This window comes from Abrus precatorius, unplaced genomic scaffold (assembly GCF_003935025.1).
Source record: "Abrus precatorius isolate BTA unplaced genomic scaffold, Abrus_2018 Scaffold5, whole genome shotgun sequence".
NCBI lineage: Eukaryota > Viridiplantae > Streptophyta > Magnoliopsida > Fabales > Fabaceae > Abrus > Abrus precatorius.
Genome location: NW_020874395.1, coordinates 11948675 through 11958613, shown reverse-complemented (window position 1 = coordinate 11958613; position 9939 = coordinate 11948675). Strand labels below are relative to the sequence as shown.

The 9939-nt window shown below is 27.1% G+C and overlaps 2 protein-coding genes across 2 annotated transcripts; one reads left to right on the top strand and one right to left on the bottom strand.

Moving 5' to 3' along the window:
* Positions 1-1276: 1276 nt before the first annotated feature.
* Positions 1277-1778, bottom strand: LOC113867970. The gene has a single exon (XM_027503500.1). It carries the CDS (start codon positions 1724-1726, stop codon positions 1376-1378), a length of 351 nt encoding a protein of 116 aa, XP_027359301.1. The 5' UTR covers positions 1727-1778; the 3' UTR covers positions 1277-1375.
* Positions 1779-5951: 4173 nt separating this feature from the next.
* On the top strand, positions 5952-7359 carry LOC113866679 (LEAF RUST 10 DISEASE-RESISTANCE LOCUS RECEPTOR-LIKE PROTEIN KINASE-like 1.2). Its single transcript, XM_027501489.1, is given in 3 exon segments — positions 5952-5968; positions 6890-7003; positions 7005-7359. Coding segments are annotated over 3 exon segments (486 nt in total).
* The last annotated feature ends 2580 nt before the right edge of the window (positions 7360-9939 follow it).

Genomic DNA, 9939 nt, shown 5'->3' with positions numbered 1-9939 from the left:
CGCAAAATAGTTTATTAGGCTACCCACATCTTACTTTGCCAAAAACATTGATTGGAATCAAATTAATGTGACGCTTTGAAAGGTGCACTTTAATACTTTTTCTTTAATTTTCCTAGAAAGATTTCAACAATAAGTTATCCACTTCGTTATCTTTGATTTTAAATATATTAAAAATATTTTATTACAAATAAAGAATTATAATTTTATATTTAATAATTCTTTTCTTTAAAATATTATTTTTACATACTTAAAATTATATTAATAAATGGTTAATTTTATCGCACAAATTAACAGAGCCATAGCTAATATATTTATTTTCTCCAATATTATCTCTGTATTATTATTATTTACTCTTGCAATTCCCAAATTCAAAAGATTCGGAAAGATATATTATACGACATGAGCTCTAACCAAAAAATCACAGGTATACAATGATAATGACCATTCAAACTAAACTTTCTTCACATAGCCGCCTCTATAGCTTCTTCAATCTTCCTTATTCTTCTTTTCTCCTTTCCAAATCCTTTTATTTACCCTCTTTTCAAATGAAACAATCAACCATTTCAAATAGTTACTCATTTGGATAAGATTAATCTTCTACTGCAAGTACATATATATTTCCAACACACCCTCTAATCATGCATGTATTATTAGCTTATTCTAAATAAAAATTGATTAATCAAGCACCAATATAAATTAATTAAGGTGTAGGTAGAAATGAATTACGTAATAAGGAGATTTCAACTGTACTTTTTCAATAAGACGTTTTAGTTATCTTTCAAGTTTATCAGCTATAACCGTCCATTTTAAAAACAAACATATATGAACGATCATAAAGTAGTTGTAATAGTTTTGCACCTATTCACCACCAGACAACATAATTTAATATAATAAAGAAGAGTAAGGTTTATATGTTCCCCCCTCCCAAAGACCGTAGTTTAATTATTCTTCACAAGGGTGACAAAGCAAGTTTAATTGGAACACCAAACGGGAAAAAAAATTACCCATAACCCAAAAAACACTCTTCATCAATCAACTAACTACAAATAATAAACTCAAACAATAAAAAAACAGAACCAAGAACAAATAGAAGAGAAAAAAAAGAAATCAGAACAACAAAATTTAAGGCCATGATCATGACATAAGAGATAGTCTTTTCATTTTATTTCTCTTTCCTGTGAAAATCAAACAGAAAGTGATCACTACCCACTTTCAAGTTCTATTAAATTGTAAAATTGAAAAAGAAAAGAAAAATTCACATTTCCCTCCGGTATGATACACAACTATATATACCTTAGTATACAATTAATATACATAATGAAATACACAAAGAAAAAGACAGGAAAAAAAAATGAAAAAGACAACACTAAAAGCTCTACCTCTTCAACAATTTCCTAGTATTGGTATAAGTGGGTGTGATTTTGATGACGAGGCCAGGGAACACATCATCAGGGTCATGAATATGTGGGTTGCGTTCAACAATGAAGGGATCACCACACTTGTCACTTATGGTGTGAAGGGTCTCTCCTTCTCCCACCACATATATCTCATCGCACGGCCGTTCAAAGATATGGCTCCGCCCTCTCACGGCGGCGCCGGCGGTGGTGTCATCCTCTGAAGGCACAGAAGTACTCTCCCTTATGGACCCTAATAAAATTAGACCCAATAGTGCCGTGGCACAAAACCATGATGCTGAATCAGCTATGCTCTTTGTTGAAGAACCCATGTATATGTGTATGTGTGATGTTGTATAAGAAAAGAAATGAAATATTTTGGATTGAAAGAAACAAGGAGGGACTGTATATATAGAGTAATTCTTATGTGGGAATTTTTTAATATATACATATATATAGGTATTAAACTATAGATTATTTATTATGTGGGACAGAGGATGTGAAAGATGAGGAAAGAGGAGGGGTTTTAAGTAATGTTTGGTGTTTTTGGTTGGGAGAAAGATTGGATTCAACGACGTAGAGGAAGAAAGAACGAGGTGGCTACCAAAAGAAAATGATTCCTCTATTATTGATATGATGGTTTTCATTTTTATGTACTGTATATATTTTTACCTAATTTTTATTGGCACTTTATTTATTAAATTCAATTAAATTAATATGTTGTTAAATTCATTAAATGTTATTTAATATGATAACGTTTTTTCATACAATAGGAACGCAACGATTGTTCGGCTTTTGGTACATAATTCATAATAAACTTAGGAAGGGATTTGGGTCAATTCGCATGAGAAGATTGACTGTGTTGTTAATATCAGTTCTTAGAATTAATTTTAAGTATTTAAAACAATAAATTAATATTAAAATATTTTAATTATACTTTTAATTTTTATAGAATAAATATTTTTCTATTTTAGTTATTTAAAATTAATCCTAAATATTAATATTCTCAAAGAATAAAGTATATTAAATTTACAGAAAAGGTGTCCAAATTCATAAGGAGGCTCTTGAGAATAATTTGTTTTACGAATTTCTTAAGTTAATTATAAAATTTCTCTTACCTAAAACATCTGGGGAAGGGGATTATTGAGCGTGTAAAGTCCCCCGTTACGTCATGCTGATGATAATTCAACATAAATTTTTTTCTTGACGATTTTTCATATAATGTATACTAAATGATAATGATTTTTCTATAACTTTGTGATATAAAATAGAACTCTCATAAATTTCCTTTCTTAAATTAATATAGATTAATACAACTCCTAATGGTTAAATATGTTCCTTTTTCAAAACTCCTTGCTTACAATATCACTTGACAAAAAAAAGTTGGGAAATTTTACAATGTATTTTTCCAATGTTTACGTAAAGAGTGGTTTATTTTCATGGGCAAATTATATTTGTGGGGTTCACATAATATTCAAACTTTAATATAAAATAACAATGTTATAAAAGATGTATATAATATATTTCACGTGCAAATAATAGCTTCTGCCGTTTGCGTTGGGTGAAGGTTAAGTTGAAGGAGATTCATATTTGAAATATATAATTTCATATGAGCACTGTTGTGTCATAACCTAAATGGTCATGATATTTTCTTAATATGCAAATTAATGATGAGAAGAAACTTGGAAAAGAAAAAAAAAGGGGGGTTTGTAATAGGTGTATTTCTAGGTTTGTTGAATTTTGGTTGTGTGCAGAAATAAGGTAAGAAGATGTTGAATTGTCTTTGTGTACAAGAAAGTGGGTGTTTGACCGGTGGCAACTCATTCTGTTTCCACTTGATAGGATACGTCAACCTTACTCCCTTATGATCTGCTACGTGCAAAAGTGGTTCAACGATTAAGGGATCTTATTATTAAAACTAAAATAGTGTACACCTTTTTTCTTTAAATTAGGCTAGTTTATAAATTTATTTTTATATATTAAAATAATAGTTTTGCTATTAATAAAAAATATTGTTGTAAATAGTGTTGTTGTTATAATTAATATTATGAAAATTGATATTGATATTATAGTTAATTTGATGATAAATTGATTGAGTATACAATCGTTAAAATTATTGATTATATGTTAAACAATAGTTTGTGGTGCTTTATTTTATGTTCTTCTTTATATGTCATCATATATTATAAATAGGTATACTTTTATATTGTATCGATATAAATATATGCAATTTTTATTTTATTTTTACTTTTTTATTCTTATCATGATATCTTATTATTAAAGTAAGATAGTGTAGAGACAATTTTATTTTTTTTTGTAAATTGAAAGTATTTTCACATTCTATTAAAGATTATTATTTTATTTTTTTACAAATTTATCTGAAATTTTTTTAGTAACATTAATTTAGGGAGCAAATGTATTATAAAAAAAGAAGTAAAAATACTTTGACTTATTTTAAATTCTAATGTAATATTATTGAATGCTGTAAATATTAATTACAATGACACTCAATCGTATAATTTAATATTCTTTTACTTTAAATTTTTCAACAGTTCCTTTTTCACATATTAATAGAATTTTCATAAATTTAATAAATATGAAAGTCATACATTTAATACATAAATATGAAATTTTAATAAAAAATTAATTTACTGTATTAAATTGATATTATTTCATTATATTTTATAGGTTAACAATACGTTTTATTTAATCAGCATATTATTTAATGCTACAGCATAGTCAATTTTTGTATATTTTGAAAATATATTTTATAAAATTATATGCATTTTTAAATATTAATAATATATATATATATATATATATATATATATGTGTGTGTGTGAGTGAAGATCTATTAACATTATATATTAAATTTGAATACTTACACTACTTAATAACTATTTATGAAATGTAATATTAATTAATTTAACTATTAAATTATTTTATAATATATTTATGACTATATATATATATATATATTAAATTTTACATAATTTAAATATTTATAAGTATAATATCTATAATTTGATATTTATTTATATTTTTAAAATATATTATATGTTAAAATATAGTAATGTGATGAAATAGTAATTTATTTTATTTTGTATAAAATTAATTTTCTTGATAAGGATTTTTAAATCAATAATTAAATATGAAAATTTATTAAATAGGGTAAGTGTTCAAAGTAGTAGTAGTAGTAATAATAATAATAATAATAATAATAATAATAATGAAAGTTTAATAAATATATTAAATTAATATAATATTTAATATTATATTAATGTTATAACAACATGATTCTTTTCTTTAATTTTTATCTGAAATCCCAGTAAAAAAGAATTATGTTGTTTACAATAGTATTGCAACACAACTATTCAACCAATCCCTTAGTGCAAAGAAATACTTTTAAATAAAATTGTACATCTCTATGCCAAGTCGCAATGGCAATCCTGTGTTGAAAACAACAATTAATTAATATTAAAAACACCTTAAGAGTTCATAATTGGTAGGCAATTTGTTTAGGAAAATCATTGATGAGGTTAATGGTCAAGAAGAAATCCTGTTTTGAAACAAGTGACTGTTAAGTCTTTCCAAAACCGTTGATTCCAGTTAAGACAAATTGTAAGACTCTTTGAACAGGTCATATAAACAATATAATATGTTCCACCCATCCTATGAGATTCCCAATCCAAAGGGAAGTATTCAATATAATTGAATTGTGACAGAGATTAGAAACACAAACTCTGGATCCCAACAAAGGAATGTGCCAACAATGTCATTAACATAAGAGGAGAAAAAAGTTGAAGGCAGAAAATCATACAACACATAGCACAACTTTAGAGTGCCTTGAATTAAGTCATTGATATTGAACTCTCTTAATTTAATTCTATGTTGAATTTCGATTTCAACAATCAACTCTTATCTCTCTCTTCTTCTCTATACAGAGTTTATTTTTAAAAAATTTATTTTATTTTTATTTATCTATTTTATATAACATTAAACTTGTCAAAGTCTATATATATACTTATGATGATATTACTGTTGTTATTATTTATTTATCCAATATTATTATTTATTATTTTAAATTGTTTTCGTAGTTTTACATAATTCTTAAATACTTTACTTACTTATCATAAATAATACAGTTCGTATTAATATAAAGATATTAATTACATTCATTAATTTGTATATTATCCTTCTAGCTGGTATTTGTTTATCTAACAGATCACTTGAACCAACAAATTGGAAAACTAGCCCCTTAACAATTTGACCATGATATTATCACTATGGTGACAAGTGCATAACCAAATTCAACTTCGAAAAAACAATTAAACTAAGCAAACCCAAAATGGGGTGGAGAAAACAGTGATTTGACTGAGAGGGTCATGGACAAGGCATGGAATTGAAATGGGTGTGAGAGAGTAATTGGACATGTGGTGGTGAAGTGGAATTGGGTTAATTGGGTTGTGGGGGCAAGTTTGACAAATTCATTAGAACAGGTGATGAATGGAAATTTGGCACGCAATTTAAATGCAATTGAAGGCTAGGCACATAGACATGGGCGGTGAAAAGGGGTCACTTTCTATTCACATTGAATAAAAGCACTACACTATTGGGGATTTGGGGGGCTACCTTCAATGTTTTTTGTAACTTTAGCAGTGCCTAGTGCCTGGTTTGGTGATTCGTTGGATCAATAAAAGGGTGGCTGAAAGTTGAATAGAAAGAAATGGCCTAGGTAGGTTAGACGTGACATATAGCCCCAAATTGAAGTGTAATCACGGTCACACACTGTAGAGGAAGAAAAATATAACTTTTGTTTGCAAAATTTTTAAAATTTTAAGACAAAATATGGAACCCTTAACCATACAACACCTTTTATATTTTTTTTCTTAATTCTTCTTCACTTTCGGTGGTATGCATGGAAATAAATTTGAAGAACTTTTTGTGTGAGATTTTCGCCATTGGTATTTGAAACTCACGTTTGGTATTGGGGTGAGTATACTTTTGTTTTTTTAAATAGTTTTTGTATGGGATACTCTTTTAAAATATTCATTAAATCATTTAATTCATTGCAAACTATAGGAATAGAATCGAAAATTTTAAAAATTGAATTAACTGAAAATTGAATAAACCAAATTTTTTTATTAGATTAGATTAAACTTTAGATTTTATTTTGAAAATCAAACCTATCCAATTCAAACTAAATTTATATGTGTATATATAATTTTATTTATAAAATTATATTTTTACTCATACTTTTAAAATTATATATCAATAAAATTTTAATACTTAAATATTTTCTATAATTTTATTTTAAAATTATAGATTATGTATATTTTATTATTTTCATGATTATATCAGTATATTTTAGCATACTTTAAAATTATTTTTGTATATCATACTTTTTATATAAATTTTATATTTTATATAAAAATTAACTTTATTTAAAAATAGTGTAAAATAAATTATAAAGTTATTTATTTAATTTTTTAAAGTATATTAACTGTATATGAGTACATTTCTAATGGAACTGTTGCTGATCATCTTCATGGTGGAAGAGCCAAACCAAGAAACTTCCCTTGGCATATTAGAATGAACATTGCTGTGGAAGGCAAGTGCATTGAAATGTCTTCATGTTTCTAATATCATCCATAGAGATGTGAAAACCCACAACATACTTCTTGATGATCAATTTTGTGTCAAAGTAGCTGATTTTGGACTCTCACGCCTTTTTCCAAACCTTGTCACCCACATCTCAACAGCTCCACAAGGAACTCCAGGTTATGTGGATCCAGAATACCATGAGTGCTACCAGCTTACTATCAAAAGTGATGTTTATAGGTTTGGAACGGTACCAATTGAGCTGATATCATCGTTGCCCCAAGTTGATATGACAAGACATGGGCATGAAATTAATTTGGCAATCAACAAGGTGAAATATATTTGCAAGTTTAAAAGTAGATGATTAAGAAAGATGAAACAATCATTAAATATTTTTATTGTAATGTTCACAGCGCTATAGGCTATTAAAATATGAAGGGCACATAGGAATTAAACTTAAAACATGAACAAGTGCGTTATTTAATTAAAATGCTTTTGATGACACCAAATAATGAAAGGACATAACTTTTAAATTTTATATGATATCTCTTAGTTTTAAAAGATATGACTTTCTAGTGAAAAAATATAATTATTCACTTTCATTTAAATCATCAATTATAAACAATCCTCATTATTAAACATGTAACAAACTTTTTTTTACTGTGTGTAACATATGAATTTGAGTGTTCTTAAATTTCAAGCTCAAGAGAGAAAAATTCTTGTTATTGCTAGACAGGAAATTCAAAGATTTCATTGTATCTTGGAGAATATTATCATTAACTCATAGCAACTTCGTGTAGGGACAAATATTTCTCTAAAGATAACGATTGATTTCGTGCTTTGAAACCAGTATTTCAAAGTCTTGTTCCTCATCTTCTATACGAATATTAGTAACAATTTTAGAGAGATATTTTATTGAAGATGACTCAAAATTAGAATACTACTTTCATAGTCATGAATCAAGAGTTTGTCAAACTAGATCGATTCGACAGGACAAACTTCAACCGATGGAAAGACAAAATGATGTTTGTTCTTTCGGTACTAAATTTTGCTTATATGCTTGATCCAAATACCACACAAATTCCTACTGAAGATGCAACTAATGAAGAAAAGGAAAGGAAGTCCAATTGAAGAAAAAGCATGACGAGAACACTTTTGCATGTCGAGGACACATTCTCAATACTTTGTCAGGTAGACTTTATGATCTCTACATGTCAATTCAATTGCCATTGGAAATTTGAAAGTCTTTTGAAGAAAAATACAATAATGAATTACAAGGTACAAATAAATTTATTATGTTCAAGTACTTTAAATTTAGTATGGTAGATAACGTACCTATCATGAATCAAGTTCATGAGTTACAATTTCTTATAAGTAGACTCTGTGATCTACAAGTAATAGTTCTTGAATCATTATAAGTTGAAACAATTATTTTAAAATTTTCTTCATCTTGGAATGATTATAGAAAGAAACTCCTACATCTTGGAGAAGACTTCTCTGTTGAAAGATTACTAAGGCATTTATGTATAGAAGAGGAAACTCAAAAATGTGATGTTGTGTATCTTTCCGAAAGTTCTAAAGTGAACAATGTTAGAGAAGTAAATGTCAATAAAGGCAAAAGAAAAAAATCTTTTGTGGATGCCAAATAAGATAAAACCAGACAAAGAGAATGCTACCATCGCCCCAAGAAAAGCATTATATCAAGGATTGTTGACTTTTAAAAAGGGTAATAACTCAAAAGAAGCATCAAGTTCTAAGCCAACTTTGTGGAAGAAAGAGACTTGGTTGCTATGATTAATGAGAGAGTTCAATGCATGCACATTGGTATGATCACAAGATCACAAAACTAAACATGGCAACATATGAAAGATCCCATGAGTGGTGATTAGATTTTGGTGCTATTGTTCATATTTGCAATGATCGCAATCAATTTAAGACATATGAAGAAGTGGACAATTGAAAAGTGTTAATGGGAAATGACAATATGGCCAAAGTGTGTGGTAAAGGAACAATAGAGTTGAACTTTACATCAGGAAAGAAGTTAAATTTGGTGAATATACTTCATATTTCATATATAAGAAATAACTTGATCTCTTGTTGCTAGTCTCTTTTGTAAGAGAGAATTCAAAATTGTAATGGAAATCTAATAAGATTACCTTGCTTAAGAATGATATGTATGTAGGAAAATGACATTGTACTCATGTTCAAATTTAGTATTAATGATAAAGTGAATGATTATCTGTTTGTTGTTGATTCTTGTGATCTATGACATAGTAGATCAACACATTTAAATTATAACTCAATTGAATATATACAAAAACATAATTATATTGATTTTAGTAATAAGAATTTTAATAAGATATGTGAAATTTGCATACAATCCAAAATTACTAAGAAAGTTTTTCTTAAAGTTGAAAGAAATACACATTTACTAGAACTAATACATAGGGATATTTGTGAATTAATTAAAAATATTATTAGAGGAGGAAAAAGGGTACTTTATCACCTTTATTGATGATTGTTCTATATTTACTTATGTATATTTGATAAGAAATAAAGATGAAGCATTTGAAATATTTAGGAAATATAAAATGGAAGTAAAAATTATGCATGATAAGAAAATAAAGGTTCTTTGTAATGATAGATGTGGAGAATACTTTTCTAGTGAATTTGATAATTTTTCTGAATTACATGAAATTATGCATGAATATTCTATTCCATATACTCAATAACAAAATGGTTTAGCGGAGAGAACGAAATGAATCGTACCTTAGTAGATATAGTTAATTCAATGCTATTAAATGCTAAGGTACCTCATAATCTATGGGGTGAAACATTATTGACGGCATGTTCTATTCATAATAGGATACCATCAAGAAATAGAAAGATTTCTCCATATGAAATATGGAAAGGAAGAAAACCAAACTTAAATTATTTAAAAATG